This window comes from Grus americana, chromosome 28 (genome assembly GCF_028858705.1).
Source record: "Grus americana isolate bGruAme1 chromosome 28, bGruAme1.mat, whole genome shotgun sequence".
NCBI lineage: Eukaryota > Metazoa > Chordata > Aves > Gruiformes > Gruidae > Grus > Grus americana.
Window position 1 is genome coordinate 6026783 of NC_072879.1, and position 21543 is coordinate 6048325.

Below are 21543 nucleotides of genomic sequence, written 5' to 3' on the forward strand. Positions count from 1 at the left end.
ACTGTCATCTCTGCTCCAAGGAGCTGAGTGAGCCCCCCATGCCTCTCCCAGCCCAGCAGAGCCAGGGAAACATCGTCCTGTTCTGGCTAGAAGTTTCCGAGAGTGGGGTTTCCCAAGAGCAGCGCAGTCAGCCCAGGCTCTCCTGTTCGCTGAGCACCAAGAAAACCAGTGCATGAGTGAAATCACCTCTCCCCTTCCTCAGATGTTTCTCTTCTCAGGAAGCTGATGCTTCCCTGGCTGTTTTGAGGTCTTGGAAACAGAGAGGAGCACCGAGCTGCTGAGACGGCTTCACACTGTCTAGTTCTCTGGTGTGAAGGAGCGAGGTGGACACGAAGCAGCCTCACGTATGTGGGATGCGCGTCTCATCGGATGGCATCTTTGGCAAAGCTGAAGAGCGTGAGTTGTGAGCACTGAGAAATCCCACCTTCCTTTAGAAAAGGAAAGAAAGCATCTGCTGTGCAGTGAGAGAGAGAAATTTCAACTGCAAAATGGATCTGGAGGAAGGGGGCTAAAATCAGAACAAAACAGAGAAACTGTGACTTGACTTTTAAGAGCATGGTGGGTTTGGGGATGATGCCATAGTATGGGGACGCTCAGGAGCCCAGGCAGTGCCACCAAGGGGACAGGCTTGGTGTCGATGCCCCGGCGGGTGGGCTGTCCCCTCTCCAGCCCCCTGTGTCGCTAAGGAAGCGGAGACGATTTGCCCACTGAGTCCCACCATCCACAATTTCGGTTGTTCAAGGAATTAGTGGATGGAACCCTCCAGGAAACTGCCCTCATGGATAAAGGAGCTGAATAGAGCTGGTAGCTTTTGAAGGACATTTTTCTTGGAGCGCAAGAGCAATTCCCGTATGTTAAAAAAAAATCAGGCAAGGAAGGCAGGAAACCAGCGTGGCTCAGTAAGGACTTCCTGGTCAAATCAAAATGTAAGAAGAAAATGCATAGGCAGTGGAACCAGAGATGTGTATCCTAGGAAGAATATAGAGGTGCTGCCTGGATGTGTAGGGGTGGGATCAGGAAAGCTAAGGCACAGGTGGAGTGGAATTTGGCAAGGGATGTGAAGAATAATAAGGGCCTCTACAGGTACCTTGGCCAGAAAAAGAAGATTAAAGAAAATGTGCATTCCCCTTAAATAAAACGGGAGAGCTGGTGACAAGCAACATGGACAAGGCTGAGGCACTCAACTTTCCTCCCCCCCCCTTCAGTTTTCAGTCTCTCTTCCCACATCTCTCAAGCCCCTGAACCTCAAGGCAGGGACTGGGGGAACAAAGTTCCTCCCATTGTAGGAGAAGATCAGGTTCAAGACCACCTGAGGAACCTGAACATACATACATCTACAGGATGCAACAAGATGCAGCCCAGGGTCCTGAGGGAATTGGCTGATGTAGTTGCCAAGCCACTCTCCATCATATTTGAAAAGTTGTGGCAGTCAGGCAATGTTCCCAGTGACTGGAAAAAAGGGAAACATTACACCCATTTTTAAAAAGGGTAAAAAGAAGGACCCTGGGAACTACTGACCAGTCAGCCTCACCTGACTGCCCGGTAAGATCATGGAGCAGATCCTCCTGGAAGACATGTTGAAACTCATGGAAGGCAGGGGGGTGATTAGAGACAGCTAACACGATTTCTCCAAGGGCAAACTGTGCCTGACTAATCTAGCAGCCGCCTTCAATGGAACGACTGCATCAGTGGACCAGTGAAGAGCTACAGATGTCATCTACCTGGACTTCTGTAAGGCCTTTGATATGTCCTCCACAACATTTTTACCTCTAAATTGGAGAGATATGGGTTTGAGGATGGACTGTTAGGTGATAAAGAATTGGCTGGATGGATGGCCACATCCAAAGAGTTACAGTCAATAGCTCAATGTACAAGAGGAAAGCTGTAAAGTGGTGGCCCTCAGGAGTCCATACTGGGAACAATAACACTTAATATTTTCATCAGTGGAGTGTGTAGTGAGATTGAGCGTACCCTCAGCAAGTCTGCAGGTGACACCAAGCTGAGTGGTGCAGTTGATTCACCTGGGGAAGGGAATGCCACCCAGAGGGACCTTGACAGGCTGGAGGAGTGGGCCCATGTGAACCTCATGAAGTTCAACAAGGCCAAGTGCAAGGTCCTGCACATGGGTTGGAGCAACCCCTGGTATCAATACAGACTGGAGGGTGAATGGATTGAGAGCAGCCCTGTGGAGAAAGACTTGGCGGTACTGGTGGTTGACATATTGTACATGACCTGGCAACAGGCACCTGCAGCCCAGAAAGCCAACCGTGTCCTGGGCTGCGTGTCCAGCAGCGTGAGCAGCAGGTCGAGGGAGGGGATTCTGCCCCTCTGCTCCACTCTGGTGAGACCCCCCCTGCAGTGCTGCATCCAGCTCTGGGGTCCCCAGGACAAGAAAGACATGGAGCTGTTGGAGCAAGTCCAGAGGAGACCACGGAGATGATCTGAGGGCTGGAGCACCTCTGCTATGGAGACAGGCTGTGAGTGTTGGGGTTGTTCAGCCTGGAGAAGAGAAGGCTCCCGGGAGACCTTAGAGCCCCTTCCAGTACCTAGAGGGAGTCTACAGGAAAGACAGAGACTTTTTACCAAGGCTTATAGTGACAGGACAAAGGGCAGTGGTTTTAAATTGAAAGAGAGAGGATTTAGCTTGGACATAAGGAAGAAATTCCTCCCCGTGAGGGTGGTGAGGCCCTGGCACAGGTTGCCCAGAGAAGCTGTGGCTGCCCCTGGCTCCCTGGCAGTGTTCAAGGCCAGGTTGGATGGGGCTTTGGGCAAGCTGGGCTAGTGGAGGGTGTCCCTGCACATGGCAGGGGTGGCACTGGGTGGGCTGTGAGGTCCCTTCCAACCCAAACCAGTCTGTGATCCTCCCATGGAGGTGACACTGGGGATGAAGGGCTCCAGGAGAAGACCGACAATTTTGAATTGGAAAGCGGTCACATGCATCCCAGCATGACAAGTCGGTGGCAGGAGGAGCACAGGGACCTTGTGTAATCATCCTGCAGCCAGCAGATGTGACAATCCTGCCTCGGCCCAGCCTTGCCTGTCAGCGTGTCGTCCCCCCGTGGCATCAGCACTGCCACATCCCACGTCAGGGGGCCGAGGCCGGTGCCTCCTGTGGCCCTGATGACTTCGAGCTGCTGAAACAGGAGGTGAAAAAGCAAGTTCCTGGTAAAACCACATTCCCTCCCCCCACAGCCACAGCGATGGGCTCCTGTCGTGCCAGCAGTGCCGGTGGGTGGTGGAGCACCAGCTGGTCCTGCTCCCCCCTGGCTTTGGGACAGGAGTGTCGCCGGGGTACAGGCAGCACGGGCAGGGTTTGCAGCCTGCTCTAAGTCTTTCCCTCCCTCCTGTGGTGCGGGGCTGCCCCGGGTGATGGGCGGGCTTGCAAGGAGCTGCGTTGGCCAGAAGAGCCCGTGGGGACAGCAGCGGTGGCCGGGGATGGGCCAGCTCAGCCCCATCCCTCCCCAGCCCTCTTTGGTTTCTTCTCTGCAGGTGGCAGCAGGAGAGGACAGGGAGTCCCTGACGCGCTGACGGCTGAACATGTCTGGGGTGAGCAGGGCTGCCACAGGGATGTCAGCGCTTCCCCTGCCAACGTCAGGGTGACGTGTCCCCCCAGGACCACTGTGGCATGTGGGGGGGGCTCGTGCCCAGTGCCCCTTGTCCCCAGCTAGGGCTTCAGATGGTCCTTGGGGCTGGTCCTGGTGGCTGTGGGAGATGAAGGGTGGCCAGCTCTCGCTGTCCCTGCTGACGCTGCCTTCTCCCTTGCAGAAACACTGGTCCCCTGGGACGCAGTGCGTCACCAAGCACGACCACACCAAGCCCAAGGCCCGGGAGCTGGCCTTCCGCAAGGGCGACGTGGTCACCATCATCGAGGCCGTGGAGGTGAGCCCAACGGGTGCTCAGGGGATGCGCTGCCCTGGGAGGGCATGGAGGGGATGGGACCCTGGTGCCATCAGCTGAGCTGCTGGAGACGGGGCCCCCCCTTCCCAACAGCATCCTGCCTTCCTTCCCTTGCTCTGAGACCCTCTCACCCCCAGGGCAAGGGCTGGTACCGCGCCAGGCACAACGAGACGGGGCAGGAGGGGCTGCTGGCAGCCAGCGCGCTGCGGGAGCGTGGCGCCATCCGCGTTGACCCCAAGCTCAGCCTCATGCCGTGAGTACAGCCGGGGGGACCCAGGGAGGGGGGGGGCAGCAGCCCAGCTCAGCCCCTGGGAGCTGCGACAGTGGATGAGTCCAGCACGTTTCCCCCCCCCAGCCAGGTTTTGGGTGGGCAGCTGGGGGCAGAGCGGCCTGTGGCCATGGCCTGGCGATGGAGGGGTTTGCTGGGGCCAGTGCCTGGCTTTAAACACCCCAAGTTGTGTCCAGCTTGGATGGACCTCCCGGGGAGGGGGTTTATGCAGTGGGGTCTACATCGCTTTGACAGGGGCTCTGCTGTCCCCATCTCGCTGCTGGCGCTGGGGGAAGCCCACTGGTACGACCCCTCTCCCCAATGCCCCCCTCCCCAGCTGGTTCCACGGGAAGATCTCGGGGCTGCAGGCGGTCCAGGAGCTGCAGCCCCCCGAGGATGGGCTGTTCCTGGTACGTGAGTCTGTCCGGCACCCCGGTGACTACGTGCTGTGCGTGAGCTTTGGCAAGGAGGTGATCCACTACCGCGTGGTGCACGAGGAGCACACGCTCAGCATCGACAGCCAGCAGTACTTCTCCAACCTCATCGACATGATCGAGGTGAGCCCCCCCCATCCCCAGGCGCTGAGCCCCCCCATCCCCAGGCGCTGAGCCCCCCCAGCGCCAGACCAAGGACAGGAACCTCATGGGGTCACATGGAGCAGTGGCAGGTCCCCCCGTCCCTGCTCATTTGATGCGTCACGCAGCAGCGGGGCTTAGGGCATTTTGGAAAATGAAGCTGCCAGCAGCCCCTGCCACCCCTGGACCCTGGATTGAGGTCTGAGCCCCACGGAGGATTTGAGGCGTTTTGCCACGTTTCTCTCCCCTCCAAGCCTCCCTGTCGCCTGCTGACCCCAGGGGTCTCCCAGGCTGCCACTTTAGCTCTTGCCCTTCTGGCGAACTCTTCCTCAAGGTCTGTTTTCACCCTATGTCATAGCTGCTGCCCACCTTCTCTCTGCGGGGTTGCGCTCTCATATGTTTTCCTCATTTAGACACAACTTCTGCTTTCGGGTGGGTCTTTTCCCCTTTTAGCTGCCCCAGCCCCGCTCTGTAACCGCAAGGGCTGTCCTGCCGCTTCCGCTCCCTGTCGCCTCTGCAAACCGTGTGTCCTCTGCAAACGGCCTTTGGGTGCTGCAGCTCCCACTGGGGGTTTTAACCCCATCGGCTCCCATCCAGCTCACCTGTAGTATCCCACGCAGCCCGTGGTCCATCGTGGTGTTTCCCTGGCTGTGCCGGAGGGGAGCAGGGCTGAGACGTGGGCTGTGAGTCATGTGCTGGGGGAAATGCTGCCCGAGCTGAAGGTGCTCCAGGCCCCTCAAGGGTAGGGGTGGTGGTGGGGTCCCATAGAGCATCCTGTGACTGTTTCCCAGCTCCATGCCCTGATTTTGGGGTATAAGAGGTGGCATCGCCACATTGCCTCCCTCTGCCCATCCCTCGGCAGCACTACATGAAGGAGCAGGGAGCCATCTGCACCAAGCTGGTGAAGCCCAAACCGAAAACCGGGATGAAGTCAGCTGAGGAGGAGTTGGCCAAAGGTAGGGGATGGTGGGAGGGGGTCATGGTGTGGGTTTTGGGGACAAGGCAGCATGACCCCACTGGTGTGCCCCTGCTAACCTGCCCTTTTGCCCCTGCCCAGCCGGCTGGTTGCTGAACCTGCAGCACCTCACACTGGGAGACCGCATCGGGCAAGGCGAGTTTGGAGGTAGGTAAGAAGATGGGGTTGGAGGTTCCCTGGCCATGGGCTTCCCCAAATGGCATCCCCTGATGTCCCCTCCCCATCCTGTGGCACTGGGGACTCAGCCTAGGACATGGGAGGGTCAGGTGCAGGGCTGAGCCTGAACCCCCGCGTCTCCTTCCAGATGTCCTGCAGGGCGAGTACATGGGGCAGAAGGTGGCTGTGAAGAACATCAAGTGTGATGTGACCGCCCAGGCCTTCCTTGCTGAAACCGCTGCCATGACGTGAGTGCCCTATGGGGGGATACAGCCCAGCCCTGCCCCATGACCTGGTGATGACCAGGCACCCCCTCAACCTGGATCCCCTCTATTTCAGGAAGGTCCGGCACAAAAACCTGGTGTGTTTGCTCGGCGTGATCCTGCACAACGGCCTCTACATCGTCATGGAGTTCATGAGCAAGGTTAGAGCACCCAGCCAGTCCTCAGCCGGCGGGACCCATCACCGCTCGCATTTGGGAGCAAAATCCCAGTTGGGGCTGAGCTGGACAGATGCCAGGTGCTGCAGCCCCCACGGGGGGCAAAATCTCTGGGCAGCCCCATCCCCTTGGTCCTTACACGTTTCTCCTCCTCTGTCAGGGCAACCTGGTGAACTTCTTGCGCACGCGGGGCCGGGCGCTCGTCTCGACCCAGCAGCTCCTCCTGTTTGCTCTGTAAGTCCATCTCCCTCCCTCCAGGCTGGGGACCGGTGCTCTGCGTCCCCCAGGCAGTCCCAGGGGACACGCGGTGACACTGCTGTGCCTCGCTTGGCCGTGGCAGGGACGTGGCCCAGGGCATGGACTACCTGGAGTCTAAGAAGCTGGTGCACAGGGACCTGGCTGCCCGCAACATCCTCATCTCTGAGGAGAACGTGGCCAAAGTGAGCGATTTCGGCTTGGCCCGGGTCAATCCCAAGGGTGCGGACGCCACTTTGCTGCCTGTGAAGTGGACGGCTCCGGAGGCCCTGAAACACAATGTGAGCGATGGTGGGAAGGGAGGGGGGCTAGGGCTTCTCCCAAATCATCTCACCCCCTCAAATCACCTCACCCTCTTGGGTCCCCCCTGCTCTCCCCCGTCCCACCAGTCTGTCCCTGCCCCGTGCTGGCTTCTGACACATTCAGCCCTGCATCCTCCAAACTTGGGGCTCTGTCCTGACCAGCCCTCACCCTGGTGCGTAGCAGGAATGGGGGCAACTCCGGCGGGATGCGGCAGGATGGACCCAGGGCCATGCAGCTGATGGAGGCGGGGGGATGTGACACCCTGGGGAGCTGGGGGGTGGCGGGGGGCAGGCGCGGTCACCTGTCTTGCCCTTGAGGAGGGATGGGGGCTTCAGCCTCCCCTCCTCCTGCCGCCGCAGAAATTCTCCTCCAAGTCGGACGTGTGGAGCTATGGGATCCTCCTGTGGGAAACCTTCGCCTTCGGCCGAGCGCCCTACCCCAAGCTGGTGAGTGCTGTGCTGGGGGACACCGTGGGTCACACCCCGCTGGCTCTGATGGGATGGGGACATCCCACTGTCCCCTGACCAGGGCGAGCCCCTGGCAGGGTGGGGAAGGAGGGGGTCCCAGCTGGCTTCTCCATCCTGCCAGAGCCTGAAGGAGGTGACGGAGCTCCTGGAGCAGGGGTACCGCATGGAGGCCCCCGAGGGCTGCCCACCCGCTGTCTATACCCTGATGAGGAGCTGCTGGGAGCTGGAGCCAGGCAAGCGGCCATCCTTCAAGAAACTCACAGAGAAGCTGCAGAAGGAGCTGAAGCACCTGAGGGATGTTTAACCCCCGTCCCACTCCCAGGACCCGTGGCTGGAAGCGCCCCAGACCCACTGGGGTTGGGAGCGGTGCAGCAAGGGGTGGCCGGGCAGTGGGGTGGCCCGTGGCTCCACTCTCTCCCCATGGACATGGGGCAGCAGCTGCGTGGGGTCTCTCCTCCCCTGGGGCACCCGAAGAGGATGAAACAGCTTCCCTCCATCCTGGCATAGGTCCTTCTTCCCACTGCACGGTCCAGAGAAAGTTCCCATGCGGTCGATCTCCCCCGACCCGCTGGGGTGGGGAGAGCAGCCCCCCAGGGGGGCCGTGCCCCACACACAGCGGGTGCCGTATGCGGGGTCCCTCCGAGCTGCCCCTGCCGGTGACAGGGGACAGGACATCTTTGCTCACCGGAGGATGAAACCCCAACCCCGACACAGCCCTGCTCCAGCCACCCGGCCCCACGCGGGGACGCCGGGTGCAGCCAGCTAAACCACACGGATTTGGGCTTTTTGATTAAACCAAAGAAATTAGTTCAACAGCATCTTTAAGCCTCTGGGCTCAAATTAGGCCTATCCGTCACTTGGGGCCTGGCAGAGCACAGGGAAAGGCTTGGGGGGGCCGGGAGCTCCGGCCCTTGGAGCTCCCCACGCGCAGCCCATCCCCTCTCCCCTTGGCGCTCTGCAGCCGGGGATTATTCTTTTAATCAGAGTCTGTATGGGAATTGCTTGCATATAGATTACGGGAGCGGGGCACGTCCTCCAGCAGCAGGAAGCCCCTGGCCCCGCCGGCTCCCAAGCAATCTCAACGTCTCGGTGGAGCTGGGATTAACGGGGGCATGGGGCCGCACGCGCGTGTGTGTTTGTGCGTGTGCGCCCGCCCGCCGCCTTGTCTTCCTTCCAGTCCTTTGACCCTCGATTGGGGTTTTTTCAGCTAATCCTCTTGCGTCTCCTCTGCGCCGACTTCTTGCACCTCCAGCCCCCCTGTGCCAGTGCGGGTGGCTCTGGGTGCCCGCGGCACAGGGCTCCCCCCAGCAGGATCCAGCCCTGCGCGTTCTGCCCTCCATCGGGCCCATGTAATGGGGGGATCTTTCAGCCCGATCCGGGGTCCACTGGGGCTTGGTGGCTCCTTCCACCTCCCCATCACCCTGATGGGGCAGCACCCTGCTGCCCCCCCCCCCCCCCCCCCGCACCACCATTCCCCCAAGCACCCTTGGGTGCCGCGAGCGGTGCAGGAAGGTCTTTCCACCCCAGTGGCTGTGGCTTCCCCTCCTAATGCCTTAATCCGCCCCTGATCCGCAGCGCCCCTGGGGCAGCCGGTCCCGCTGACCTTGCAGGTGCTGGCCCTGGGCCGGGGACCCGGTGGCACCAGGCACCGTGGGGCACAGGCCGCTGCAGCCGCCCACCCATGGCCTCCTTCTTCACGGCCGCCCTGAAGAGCTTTCAGGGGGGCGAGGAGGAGCCGCCCAAGGGGCCCCCCAAGGATGGCAAGGCGACCACGCTGCCCAACGGCATGGCCCACGAAGAGTTTGAGGAGTACCAGCGGCAGCTGCTGGAGGAGAAGTAAGGCAAAGCGGGGCTGGGGGGGGTCACTGGGGTCCCCCATGCACTGAGGGCCAGGGTCCCACCCACCGCGGGCTGTCCCTGGGGTGGGACAGGGGCAGAGTGGGTGACCTTCGGCACCTTGCCCCATAGCACAGGAGGTCCCCTGTGTGCTGGCACCCCTGGGTGCCAGTGCCCCGCAGCAGTGGGTGTCTGGTGCCAGCCCAGCACCCAGGGAGCCGAGGGGCAGCAGCGCCCAGCACGGGGTTGTATTAAGGTCCCACCTCCCTGGCTCTGGGTGCTGTGGGGACCCGGTGGCCCAGCACCCGTCAGCTGAGAGGCCATAGCAGGAGCAAGTCCCTCCCGCAGGCACCTTCGCTGATCATCTGTGCTGGGGCTGGAGGGGCAGGATGCGGCCCCTGCCCCCAGCTCCCCATTGCAACCCTCCTGCAGACCTTCACTTCCCCTTCCCCTGCAACCGGGCCCGGGGCTGGCACAGCCACGCTGCTGCTGGGGGACTGGGGCGATGCTGGGGGGGGCGGGGGGGGGGTAGTTCTGGCTGGGACTTGGTGAGCGGGGGTTGACAGCGTGGCACCCGCTGCCGCAGGATCGAGCGGGACAAAGCCTTTGCGCAGAGGAAGGCAGAACGGGCCACTGTGCGGATGCACCTGCGAGACAAGTACCACCTGGCCCAGGTAAGGACCAGCCTGCCCACGCCGGGACCTCGGGGCTCTTCCCTCGGACCCCCCCCCGTGCTCCGGGACAGCCCCGGTCAGGCGGCTGCCAGGCCTCCCCCCGGGACGGGAGATGGTTCCTGAAGAGGGCAGCAAACAGCTGCTGTCTCTGCACCATCCGCACGCCCACGTGTCTGTCCAGCCGTCCGAATCTGGAACTGGACAGTCCCGGCATCCCCCAGCATCCCCAGTGCCCCCGCAGCACCCAGCTGGCCCCCGGGGCCCTGCTCTCCCCTCCCCCATGGCTGGTGGGCGCCCGGCTCTGCCCACAACCCCGACGCTGTCTCCCACCCGTGTGCAGGACGAGCGGGACGATGCTCAGCTGCACGTGGCTGGTGGCACGGTGGAGCTGCCGCAGGAGCTGGCCGCCATGGTGCAGAGCGAGGAGGAGGAGGAGGAGGAGGATGGTGGCGCTGGGGCCTTTGCCTTCCTGACGAAGCTGCGGGAGGTGGACCTGCCGGCGCTGCGGGACCGCGCGCTGGGCACTGTGGACGAGGTGAAGGAGAAGTGTGTCCTGATGTAGCGTCGCTGCCCGCCCTGCCGGCAGGTGACATCGGCAGCGTTGGGGTGCAGCCCCTGCTCCCCCCGCTGCCCCCCGGGAGTGACGGGATGTGGGTGTTACGGCTTGCCGTTACCTGGGGGTGGGGTCCTAATACATGTGCTGGGGTGGGTTTTCTTCCCCAAAACCCTTCCCTGTTGCTTTTCCGGGGTGCACCGAGCGGGTGCTGGGATGCAGGATGGCTGGGTCCCCTCCAGCTGTGCTGGCCAAGCCCCTTCCCCTGGTGTCCCTGCTGTGAGCCCCCGGATGGGGTGGCTGGTGGTCCCTGATGCCCCGTCGCCCCCCAGGAACAAGCCCCGGGGCCTCAGGCATCGTTTGGCTCAATAAACACAGCATTTGTCAGCGCCATTCTGGTCTTTCTGCCATACCCCTTGTCCGAACAAACCCTGTCCTGGGGGCGGGGTGGGGGAACAACACGATGCCACCGCTGCCCCACGTGCCCCTGAGCCAGCACCCAGCCTGTTACACTTGGCCGCCGGATCCATCCCCTGGTTCTGCAGCAGCCCCCAGGCACAGCCGCACCCCACTGGTGCACAGGAGCCAGCGGGACCCGGTGCCCACCCCCCCAGGGCATCCCTTGGGCATCCTTCTCCCCTCGAGCGTCCCCGTGCCAGCACAGGCAGCGAGGGGGTCCCTTTGGTCAGGGCCAGGGTGCCTCGCTGCCTCTTGCCCCTCTGGGGACTTGCTCCCTGCTCCCGAGTGTTCGGCAGCGGCACTGGCTTAAACGCTGCCGCGCCGGAAGGCTGGGGGCTGCTGAGATCGCTAATACCTGCCTATTTTAGTGAGGTCTAATCTGCCTGAGTCGCCTGTCCCCGAGGACTAAGCTAGCTGAACCCTTGTAAAATGTACCACCAGCGCTGGCCCCAACGGCACCTCCCCGCCGGAGCAGGAGCCGCCGGGGGAGTCACGCTGTGTCTGCATGAAAGAAAGGACGCGCTGAGCCGCCTCCGTCCTCCCCGCGCCGGGGCCATCTGCTCCGGAAAGGCCTACGGCTACGGCCACGGCCCTGTCCCGGGCTGCCCATGGCTGCAGCGGCGGGGCCGGGAGGGAGCGGCTGCACCGGCGCACGTGGGGTAGTTGTGCCACAGAGCTCATCACCGTCACAACAGCCACAAGTCTCAGCTGCCTCGGCTGCAGCACCTGGAGCTGCAGGAGCTCCAGCGAGGATGTCCCTGGGTGCAGAAGGTGCTTGGTTCTCCCCCCTCGCCCCGGGCACCCACCCCTTCAGGTGCAAGTCAAGGGGCTGGTGGCTGCTGGAGTTTCCCAGGGACCGTGTGCCAGGCACGTCAGGGCTTGACGACTGAGCGCCGCCTCCTCGTGCTTGGTGTCCCTGCAGTCCCTGCCATCCCCCCCATCCCTGCTATCGCTACCATCCCCATGCTCCAGCTTTTCTTCAGAACTTGCAAAATCTCCCATTTGGGCACAAAAATCCACCCGTGTTGCACGGGATGGGGACATCCGTGCCCCACTGGCGCCCTGGCCGGGTCCCTGACGGGGAGGCAGCAGCCATAGCACCGGGTGCAGCCCCGTTCCCACCCCATGTCCCCACTCTCCCCAGCGCCGGGGCTCAACACCGAGTGCCAGCCACTGGGACGGTGGCACCAAGGTCCCCAGCACGCGCTGGCATGGCAGGCTCCTCCATCCCCGCTCCGCACCGGGGCCTCATCCCACCTCGATGGGCAGCCTGGTTCCCAGTGCTCCCAGTGGGGCTGTGCGGGGGCTCCCAGCACCGGCTGGGATTCGGGTCAGGACCCTCCGCCAGGTCTCCTTGGCTAATCGTCCTGCCCCCCCCCCCGCGCTCCCCACGCTGCCACCTGCCTCCCGCTCAGCACCCTTTTGGGTCACCCCTGCCGCCTCCCCGCCTGCCCAAGGCCTCTTAATGAACTAAAAAAGTGATAAATCCCCGGCCGAGCTGGTCACGTGAGGCCGGTGGCCCCCGGCCGCCCCCCGGCCCGACCCCCGCCTCCGGCCCCACCGCCCCGGTAAGCTGACGCAGCGTCTCTAAGCGTTAGCAGCTTTGCCCGCTAATAGGATTAGGGAGGTTTAAAACTGTCATTTGAGTGAACTAAACCCCCTGATACTCTGCATTGCACCTTCTTAACCAATTTGCCTTCAATTAGGGTAATTGGGAAACTAGCAAAGAAGTATAGCATTAATATTTTAAAGTGATGAAGCGATTACGGGCCTTGGACGAGGAAGCAAATCAATTTGCTATCTGCTCCTAAAAGGCAATTATAATCATTTGGCAAATAAGCCTGCTGGCCTCCCCCCCCTCCCATGCGAGCCAACACCTTAAGGCGGTCAGCGGGGCCGGCGCCGCGCACAGCGCCCGGTGGGCAACGCCAAAGCCAGACAGCTGGGCAGCTCCCCTGCTCCTAAATTCATCCCCAGCACCCCAGGGACCGCGGGTCCCGGCACGGCAGCACCTCCCCGTGCCCACCGGGGCCACGGGGGCACCCTGGGGGAAGCTGCCGAGGGCCACCAGAGCGGGGGACCTGGCTCCTGCGCCCGCCGCTGTGGCTGGCACCGGCCGTGGGTGAGCGGGAGCGGCAGGTCCAGGTGCCCGTTTGCATCACCGGCCCCACGTGTCGTCCCTGCGCCCGGGGATGTCCCCAAACCCCCCGTAGGTGGCATCGCCAGCACACCCCTGCTGCAGGTGGGGCCCTGGCAGCACTGTGGGGGTGTCACCCCATCCCCAGGGGCTGTGTGGCCCCCGGGGGCATGTCACACCATCCCTGGTGTGGGGACGGCCTGTCCCCGGGGTGGTGGCCTGCCGCCCCCAAGGCAGCGTCATGCTGTCCCCAGAGCGGTGTCAGACGGGGGGACGTGACGCCCCACGGGGAGGGAAATGGCCTCAGGGCCCAAACCGGGGTGCAGAGGTGGCTGTGGGGTCCGGCTGGCAGCAGCTCCGGTGGGGAGGGCACGGACCCATGTGGGGCGAGCAGCCACCTGGCACGGGGGGGCGGGGGTGTCCAAAAACCCCGCGGTTACATTTGCCATCCGAAAGGGGAACCGTGGCGAGGAGAGGAAGGGAGTAGGAGGAAGCCGAGACAGCGGCCGGGGGTGGCAGCGTTTGCAGGTGGCAGGAAGAGGCTTTTGGGAGAAAGTAAAAGTGAGCAGAGAAAGAAAAAGGCAAAACTCGCCCGGCAGGATGGGGGGTCGGGGCAGCACCGCAGGACCCCCATCATGATGTTCCTGCCGTGCCCTGGGCCAGGGTCCCTGGGGCGGCAGCAGGAGGGCGGAGGAGAGGGACGGCGTTTCTGCCCAGCTGCCCCTGCCCCACACCCCCATGGGCAGCCCCCGGGATCGTCCCCACGCTGGGACCCTGCAGCTGGTCCCCACAGGGCGTCCCCATGCCCCGTCCCCATGCCCCGTCCCCATGCCCAGCCCCGTGCCCATGAATTATCCGCACACCTGGTCCCGTGGACGGTGCCCAATGCCTGCTCCCCACGGCTGCTCCCCACGCTTGGTCCCTCTCCCCGGTCCCCACGGCCGCTCCCCACCCCAGGTCTCCGCACCAGATCCCCCAGGCTGTTCAGAGCGCCTGGCCCACATGGCTGGTCCCCACACCCGCTGCTCAGGCCTGGTCCCCGCACCCAGACCCCACGGCAGGTCCCCAGGCCCCGTCCCCGGTCCTCACCGTTGGTCCTCACAACGGGACGCCCGTGCCCAGTCCCCGTCCCCGTCCCCACAGCCGGTGCCCGCCGCTGGCTGTCACGCCCGTCCCACGCGCAGCCCCCGTCCCCGTCCCCACACGGGCAGGGCTCTGCAGGCACCATCACCAGCGGCCCGCGGGGCCACACACGCCGTCACTGGGGCCACCCCCAGGCTCGCCGTCCCCATCTGGGGCGGGGGGACGCGACATCCACCACCGCGGCAGCCCCATCCCACCGAAGCTTGGGGTGCCTGCCCCGGACCCCATCCCCAGAGCGGAGCCTCCATGGCCGAATGCAATCCTCCTCCCTCCCCCCGCCCCCCCCACCATTGCCCCGGCCTTTCTTCTCCGCTCCCCCTGTTTCTAATTCTTTTTCCTCGCCCGTAATGAGGGGATTACAAGGCAAACTCCAGCAGGACGCCTTTGTGGGGAGACAATCTGAGTGGGGAAGGCAGTTCGGGGCTTTGTCCGCCGCCGCCCCCCCGGACCCGCGCTGGGGGGACATTTAGAGCAATTACTTGTCCAGAAAGTAACTGTCAATCATTCTTAAAGGGGAAGGCCTCCAATTAATAACCTCGTCTTAATCCTTTGGACTCATTTCCAATCTGCGGGGCCTTGGTGACATCTGCAACACTAAATAAAGATTCTCCCGAGCCTTAGCGTGGTGGTTCTGTGACAAATAAGAAGACTAGAGGCAACTTTGGCTGCCAAAGCTGCGAGATTGGTGAGGTTGAGCCGCTTGTTTGGTTCCCAGGAGGGACTGGCAAAGTTAAATACTCCTGGAAAAGCCGAGTTGGGCCCAGCAGGTAATGCCGTTTTATTCCGATTCGGGAGGAAGCGCCAGCGCCGGGGGAAGATGCTGAAAAAGGGAGCGGGTGTCCCCGGGGGTGGCCAGGGCTGGGGCAGGGGCTGGCACCCTTCCCTGGGGGCTCGGGAGCGGGTGCTGGGCACCGGTCAGCATCACTCGCGCTGATTTACACCGGGGGCGGAGGGTAGGAGCCACCTACGCTCCCCACCGCCCGCGCCAGCTGCTGCAAACAGCCCGTCCCAGGCGGCCCGAGCCCGCGGTGGAGGGGGCCGCATCCTGGCACCCAGATGGGCTTTCGAAAGCAAAAAAAGAAATGGGACCCAGCAAAAGCTGGGGCTGTCCCCGGGCTGTCCCCCCGACATCCCCCACTGCCGGGGGAGGTCACTCTCCTAGCTGATGCTCTGCCGCTTTCTGGCACTGGGGAAGTGATTTTTTTTTTTTTTTTTTTAAACTCGCTTCAACCAGGGCTTGATGCCATTTCTGTTGCCTTTTGGGGTGTCTTTAATAACAGGCACCCCCTCCTCCCTGGCTGGCAGCCCCCGCAGGGAAACCACGGGTCGGGGCATCACGCAGAGGGGGGAAAATCCCTCCCGAGGCTTCGGGTCCTTGCGCTTCCCAGCACAGTTTAAAGCTTAAGGGCTTAAACCCCAAAATTGTTGTCAGGATAACGGCGGCCGCAGGAAAATGTCCGACAGGAGCGGGGAGGGGGGGGGCTCTCCCTGGCACACCCGCTCAGCGCTGCCCGTTTTTAGGCAGGATTCCCGAAATGCCAGCGGCGAAGGCTCGGGGCGCCCCGGGGCCAGTCCATGGAGGACGGGGACCAGTGGGTGGCTGGTGCCGACGTCCCCCGGCCCGACCCCCCCCGCCCAGGGTCCCCCCTCCACACCCCGGGACATCCATGACCCTTCCCAGGCGGAGGCGGCGCGGGGTATGGGGGGGAGCCCGGCCCTCGCACCCCCCCATCCCGCAGGGTCTGGTGCTGCCGCCCTGCTGCCGGGTCACTCCTGCGGGGGTATTTCGCGGTTCTTCGCATCATTCCCGCTCCCACGCCAGGGTTTGCTTTGCTCCCCGGGAGTTTTTGGCCGCCTTTGCTTTCAGGTGGGATCAGGGTGGGGGCTGCCCCCCACCTTGGCCCTGACCTCCGTCACTGCGCCGCATCCCTGTCCCCCCGCATTGCAACACCTCTTCTCTCCTCCCGCTTGCCCATCTTGTCTCCAGCCCCCCCAGTGCCCATCTCACCCGTCCCCATTGCCCCAGCTCCCCCCAGTTCCCCCCGCAGCCCCAGCCCAGCTCCCCCCATTGCAGGACATGGCTGGGCAGGGCAGCCAGGGGCCCCTGATGGGGTGCTGGGTCCCCCGGGGAGGGGGCCGTGCCCCAGATGGGGGCTCTGGGTGCTCTGGGTGCTCACCCTGTCTCCCCTCTCCTTGCAGGTGCGGAGCTGCGCAAATGAGAAGCGGGTGAGTGAGAGCGGGATGGTGGCGGGGGACCCCCGTCCGCTCCCCGTGTCCCCAGCCCCAGGACGCACTCTGTGATGCTCACACGGTGACAACAGGGCCCCTGCCCCTCCCCCCCCCCCCCCCCCCCCCCAGCACCCACTCACCCCTGCCCCAGGGCACCCCGGGGTGCAGCACCCCTGCCCTGGCTCGCAGCTCCCTCCCGGGCACCCCCAGACTGCAGCCCCCCACCACAGCAGCAGGGCTGGACCCGGAGCCAGCCAGAGCCCCTGGGGCTACAACACACCCCACGAGGGGCCACGGGGCACCTTGGGGGGGCCCACAGCTCCCAAAGCCACACACACACTGACACCGCGCACACACACTGCATGCACAGCGCTGCACGTGCACGGCACATGCTGCACACAGCCCCCGTGCATGCACTGCACACGCCGTGCCTGCAACACGCACTGCAAACACCATGCACTGCACGCACTGCACACACTGCACGCGCACACTCCCCCCGGGCGTGCGCTGCCTACGTTACGCGTGCTGCACCCACCGCACTGCCCACGCTGCACAGCCTGCACACGCCACGCACCCAGAGACATCGGGCACAGCACCGACAGACGCTGGGCACACGCTGCACACGCTGCACACCTGCACTGCGCTGCACGCCGCACTGCACCGCACCGCTCGTGCTGCACGTTCTGCAGGTGCCTCCAGTGCACACGCTGGGTGCAGCGCGCACAAAGGCAGTGTATGCACTGTGCAGACACTGCACACTCACTGCATGTACTGCACACATACACTGTGCCCTGCACGCTGCAGGCGCAGGCGTGGCGTTGGGCGTGCTGCACGCACGGCACGCGGGCACTGCACCCTGGGCACCGCGCACTGCATCTGCACTGCGCACACTGCACGCAGCGGGCACGCAGCACAACCTGCCCTGCACGTGCACACCCAGCCCCGCACACGCACGCGCTTCACGCATTCCACCCCACGCTCAGTCCACAGCACGTGTGCCCCTCTCGCGCCCTGCCGTGTGCACCCCCGCGTGTGCACCCCGGGGACCCCCACGCCTGCCCGCACAGGCAGGCCGCACACTGCACGCGTCCCTGCGCGCACACAGACGTGCGCCTGCTGCAGACGCGCTGCTCGCTCCCACACCGCCCACTGCGCACACAGGCACTCACCACGCACGGACACCCCGCACGTGCACAGCCTGAGCAATGCCCGACACCCGCCCCCTGCGTGCCGTCCGCTCGGGACCCCCATTTATTCCCTCCCAGAATTAACCAACATTCCCTCTCCCTCCCCACGTCCATTGGGCGTTAGCCAAGTTTTTGCCGGCGGGTCTGGGTGATGCAGCACCTTCCCCTCGGCCGAAGTGCCCCAGGATTACGGCTTTCTGCCCCATTTCCACGTTTGCCGACATCCTCGCGGTAGAAAGGGACCCTTAATCCCCAGTAAATACTGCAGGAAGATTTCAGATGCCGGATAAAAAGCTTAAAGATGAAACGTTGCAAGGGTTGAAAATGCTTATAAGCGTGCAGAAAAAAGGTTATTAGCTGGGGGCCGTCGCCAGGTTGCTCCGGGCGCGCTTGGGGACCGGCGTTGGGTCCTCCAGCGGTGCGGGGGCCATGGGGAGGAGGGGCTGGGGGCAAGGAGCTGGGCTGGAAGGAGGGAGCCAACCCAGGCTTGGTCCCCTCCATGCCAGGGCAGGGGGGAGGTCGGGTCAGCTCTTAGTGATGGCGCTTTCATAAAATCCTCGCCTTTAGGTGAAATTTGACTTTTAGCTTTGGGTGGGTGCAGCGGCTTGGCTGCATCTCACGGTGGAGCCAAGTGCGGGGTGCCCAGGGCATCGTCCCCGCGGCCCCGGGAGAACGCTGCAGCAGAAGAAAGGATTACGCTTTTACATAACCTGTTTCTGGGGCTGCCCCATCCCTCCGTCCACTCGTCCGTCTGTCCGTCCCTGGCCTGGGGTTGGAACGGGGGGGGGGGGTCCGATGTCCCCACGCCCCAGCTAACCCTCGCGATCCCCTCGCAGGTGCCGCCATGTTCCTGAATAAGTGTGAGGGAGACCTGGGCGAGCTGCGGAAGCCGGGGGACGGCGAGGGCACCCCACCAGCCACCACTGAGGAGGAGCAGCCCAAGAAGAAGCACCGGAGGAACCGCACCACCTTCACCACCTACCAGCTGCACGAGCTGGAGCGCGCCTTCGAGAAGTCCCACTACCCCGATGTCTACAGCCGCGAGGAGCTGGCCATGAAGGTCAACTTGCCGGAGGTCCGCGTGCAGGTAGGGAGGACCCCAGCCCTGTCCCCTGGGCAGTGGCAGAGAGACCACCCTGGCACTGGAGAGCTCTGCTCCCAGCTCCACCTCCGCCACCTCGCTCCCTGCCTCAGGTTCCACGTTGCTCGAAGCACGAGCAGCATCTCCGCAGAGCCAGCTGCGCCTGCCAAAACCAGAGAGGGGACTTAACGGCTGCACCTCCTCCCCCCCCCCGAGGTCCCAGTTCAGCCCACGTGCTGGAGGTTCCGTTTGGGCAGGGGGATGGTTTTTAGAGGAGTTTGGGGTTTTTTTCCCCCCTGCTGGTCCCACCGGTCTGCTCCCCCCCACCCCTGGGACTGATAGGGCAAGACCAGGGCGAGAGAAAGAAAGGGTCAGGGTGTTGAAGAAGCAACCAACCCACTGCGAAGCAAGGCAGTAATCCCCTTACCAATGAACTGAGTTTCCCAGACCTCACTCCCAGCCTTTTTCTGAGGGGCCCAGTCTGTAGGAACACCTCTGCCAAGCTCTCTGAGCAGTGCCTAGCTTCACAGAATCACAGAATCATTTAGAAGAGACCTTTAAGACCGTCGAGTCCAGCCGTTACCCCAGCAGTGCCAAGCCCACCACTAACCCATGTCCCCAAGCACCACATCGACACGTCTGTTAAATCCCCCCAGGGCTGGGGACTCCACCACTTCCCCGGGCAGCCTGTTCCAGGGACTGACAACCCTTTGGGTGAAGACATTTTTCCTTATCTCCTATCTAAACCTCCCCTGGTGCAACTTGAGGCCGTTTCTTCTTGTCCTATCGCTTGTTACTTGGGAGAAGAGACCGACCCCCACCTGGCTACACCCTCCTTTCAGGGAGTTGTAGAGAGCCATCGGGTCTGTCCTCAGCCTCTTTCTCCAGACTAAACAACCCCAGTTCCCTCAGCCGCTCCTCACAGGACTTGTGCTCCAGACCCTTCACCACTTCGTTGTCCTTCTCTGGACACAAAGTTTGCACCACTATAGCCCAGCGTCTACCAACAGCTGTGACCAGCCTGTGGGAGATAACCACTTCTCAGCCCAAACGTCCATCGTTACTCCCCCTTTGCATCGTGTGGCAGATGGCCCGTGCCCCGTGCCGCTGGAGGCTCTGGGGACACGGGGGGCCAGTGCTCTAACAAGCAGCTCCCACGGGGCAAGACCTCACCGCTGGCCTTGGCTCGCTGGTCCCTCTCTTTCCTGCTGGATTTTGGTGCAACCGTGGCAATTTGGCTTCTAGAAGTTTTACCAAGGGGGTTTTGAAAGCCGGATAATGTGACACTGAGGACTGTATGGGTGTCTGCAGGGCCGGGGTGCGCGTTCCTGTGGAGCAGTGAGGGCAGGGGCTGTGCGGTGACACTCTGCACTTTTTCCACACCTGGCAGATGCCCTCAAGTCTCTGGGGTTTGCGGGAGAGGTTTGGCAGAGGTGTGCAGTGTGCTGGGGATTGCTGGAGCCCCGTGGGGCACCCCACGTGGAACCCAAAACACGGGGCGGGATACCCCATATGGGACACCCCACCTGGAGCACCCTGTGTGATGCAGCCTGCGTGGGGCACCCCACGTGGCATACAGCACAACGGGGCACCCTGCATGGGGCACAGCAGGTGGGGCACGCTGTGAGGGACCGGTTCGGCACGGTGGGGCTCACGCTGGCTCTCACCTCGCAGGTCTGGTTCCAGAACCGACGAGCCAAGTGGAGGCGGCAGGAGAAGATGGAGGCCAGCTCCATGAAGCTCCATGACACCCCTGTGCTCTCCTTCAACCGATCCCCCATGACACCCAACGTGGGGCCCATGAGCAACTCCCTCCCGCTTGACCCATGGCTGACGTCCCCCATCTCCAGTGCCACCACAGTCCACAGCATCCCTGGCTTCATGGGAGCCCCCCAAGCCCTGCAGCCCCCCTACGGCGGGCACTCCTTCCTCAACACCCCCCCGCCGATGGCGCAGGGCATGCAGCCCATGGCCCCTGCGCCCTACCAGTGCGGCACCACCTTTGTGGACAAGTACCCGCTGGAGGAGGTGGACCAGAGGAGCTCCAGCATCGCCTCGCTCCGCATGAAAGCCAAGGAGCACATTCAGACCATTGACAAGACCTGGCAGCCCATTTGATGAACGCTCCCCTCCGGCCCCGCCGGCCCCTGGCTCCTGCCCCCGGCGTCGGCCCGGCCCCGCGGCAGGCGACGGGGTGACGGCGGGATGCTCAGCAGGACCAAAGCTGGCACGGGGCGGGGATGCCAGGCTGCGTCTTCTCCCCGTTGAGCCGGTGCCGTTGGTGACAGGGGAGCGAGCCGGGGCGCTGGCGGGACCCTGCCGCAGGGGAGCACCCCGGCAGCTGCCCGCGGCCCCTCTGCCTTGCCGAGGCACCGGCCTGGGCTGTGGATCCGGCTGAGGCTCAGGCATCCTGCCGGGCCACCCACCGCCCTCGGTCGGACACCTCCTTTCCCCAGACCCCTTCCCATTATTATTATTTTCTTTTTTAATGCTGCAGATTTAAACAGAACTGAACAGAAAAGTTCTAGTTTCGTAGGGAGTACTTGGGGGGATTTTTTTAGCCGTGTGAGGGCACGATGCGCCAGTCGTGCTGGTAGATGTTCCAGCACCAAGACGACACTTGTATCATGAGTAAAGAGATAAGCTGAATGGCTGCCGCGTGCTGGAGTCGGGTGCTGCCCGGGGCCCTGCCCGCCGTGCCGCTCGTTAGCGGTGCTGCTTGTTAGCATGCTGGGGCTGCAGAGCCTTTGCTGGGAAGGAGCTTTCCAGGGGGACGTGGGATATCATCCCGGGGCACCCTCCCGCCCTGCTCCCTCGGGCTGTTGCGTGTGGGGCTGGGGCCAGATCCAGGCAACGGGTGACCTGGTGCGGCTGCGGGCTGGGACCAGCTTTGTGCCGCGCCAACATC

At 63.3% G+C, this 21543-nt stretch overlaps 3 protein-coding genes across 26 annotated transcripts in view; all 3 read left to right on the forward strand.

Moving 5' to 3' along the window:
• Window positions 1–8152, forward strand: part of MATK (megakaryocyte-associated tyrosine kinase) — a 33656-nt gene extending 25504 nt beyond the window's left edge. For all 24 annotated transcript variants that reach the window (XM_054805448.1, XM_054805457.1, XM_054805447.1 and 21 more), the window contains 12 exons: window positions 3490–3546; window positions 3766–3879; window positions 4035–4150; window positions 4503–4722; window positions 5603–5696; window positions 5798–5863; window positions 6021–6120; window positions 6212–6296; window positions 6472–6545; window positions 6652–6847; window positions 7229–7315; window positions 7458–8152. In XM_054805448.1, the coding sequence (XP_054661423.1) occupies window positions 3538–3546; window positions 3766–3879; window positions 4035–4150; window positions 4503–4722; window positions 5603–5696; window positions 5798–5863; window positions 6021–6120; window positions 6212–6296; window positions 6472–6545; window positions 6652–6847; window positions 7229–7315; window positions 7458–7640 (1344 nt within the window). In that variant the 5' untranslated portion in view covers window positions 3490–3537 and the 3' untranslated portion in view covers window positions 7641–8152. The remainder of the gene's footprint in view (window positions 1–3489; window positions 3547–3765; window positions 3880–4034; window positions 4151–4502; window positions 4723–5602; window positions 5697–5797; window positions 5864–6020; window positions 6121–6211; window positions 6297–6471; window positions 6546–6651; window positions 6848–7228; window positions 7316–7457) is intronic.
• Window positions 8153–8900: 748 nt separating this feature from the next.
• LOC129197240 (complexin-3-like) lies at window positions 8901–10884 on the forward strand. The gene is made up of 3 exons (XM_054805485.1): window positions 8901–9172; window positions 9759–9846; window positions 10187–10884. The coding sequence occupies exons 1-3, from the start codon at window positions 9018–9020 to the stop codon at window positions 10406–10408; spliced, it is 465 nt and encodes a 154-aa protein (XP_054661460.1). The 5' UTR covers window positions 8901–9017; the 3' UTR covers window positions 10409–10884.
• Window positions 10885–18398: 7514 nt separating this feature from the next.
• On the forward strand, window positions 18399–20753 carry RAX2 (retina and anterior neural fold homeobox 2). The gene is made up of 2 exons (XM_054805479.1): window positions 18399–18641; window positions 20310–20753. The coding sequence occupies exons 1-2, from the start codon at window positions 18399–18401 to the stop codon at window positions 20751–20753; spliced, it is 687 nt and encodes a 228-aa protein (XP_054661454.1).
• The last annotated feature ends 790 nt before the right edge of the window (window positions 20754–21543 follow it).

Bases quoted from the DNA above. Each gene is read 5' to 3' on its own strand.
- LOC129197240 (XM_054805485.1), top strand. From the start codon at position 9,018: ATGGCCTCCTTCTTCACGGCCGCCCTGAAGAGCTTTCAGGGGGGCGAG. The intron at 9,173-9,758 runs GTAAGGCAAAGC...CCGCTGCCGCAG, and splicing joins CGGCAGCTGCTGGAGGAGAA to GATCGAGCGGGACAAAGCCT. The intron at 9,847-10,186 runs GTAAGGACCAGC...ACCCGTGTGCAG, and splicing joins ACAAGTACCACCTGGCCCAG to GACGAGCGGGACGATGCTCA.
- RAX2 (XM_054805479.1), top strand. From the start codon at position 18,399: ATGTTCCTGAATAAGTGTGAGGGAGACCTGGGCGAGCTGCGGAAGCCG. The intron at 18,642-20,309 runs GTAGGGAGGACC...CTCACCTCGCAG, and splicing joins TGCCGGAGGTCCGCGTGCAG to GTCTGGTTCCAGAACCGACG.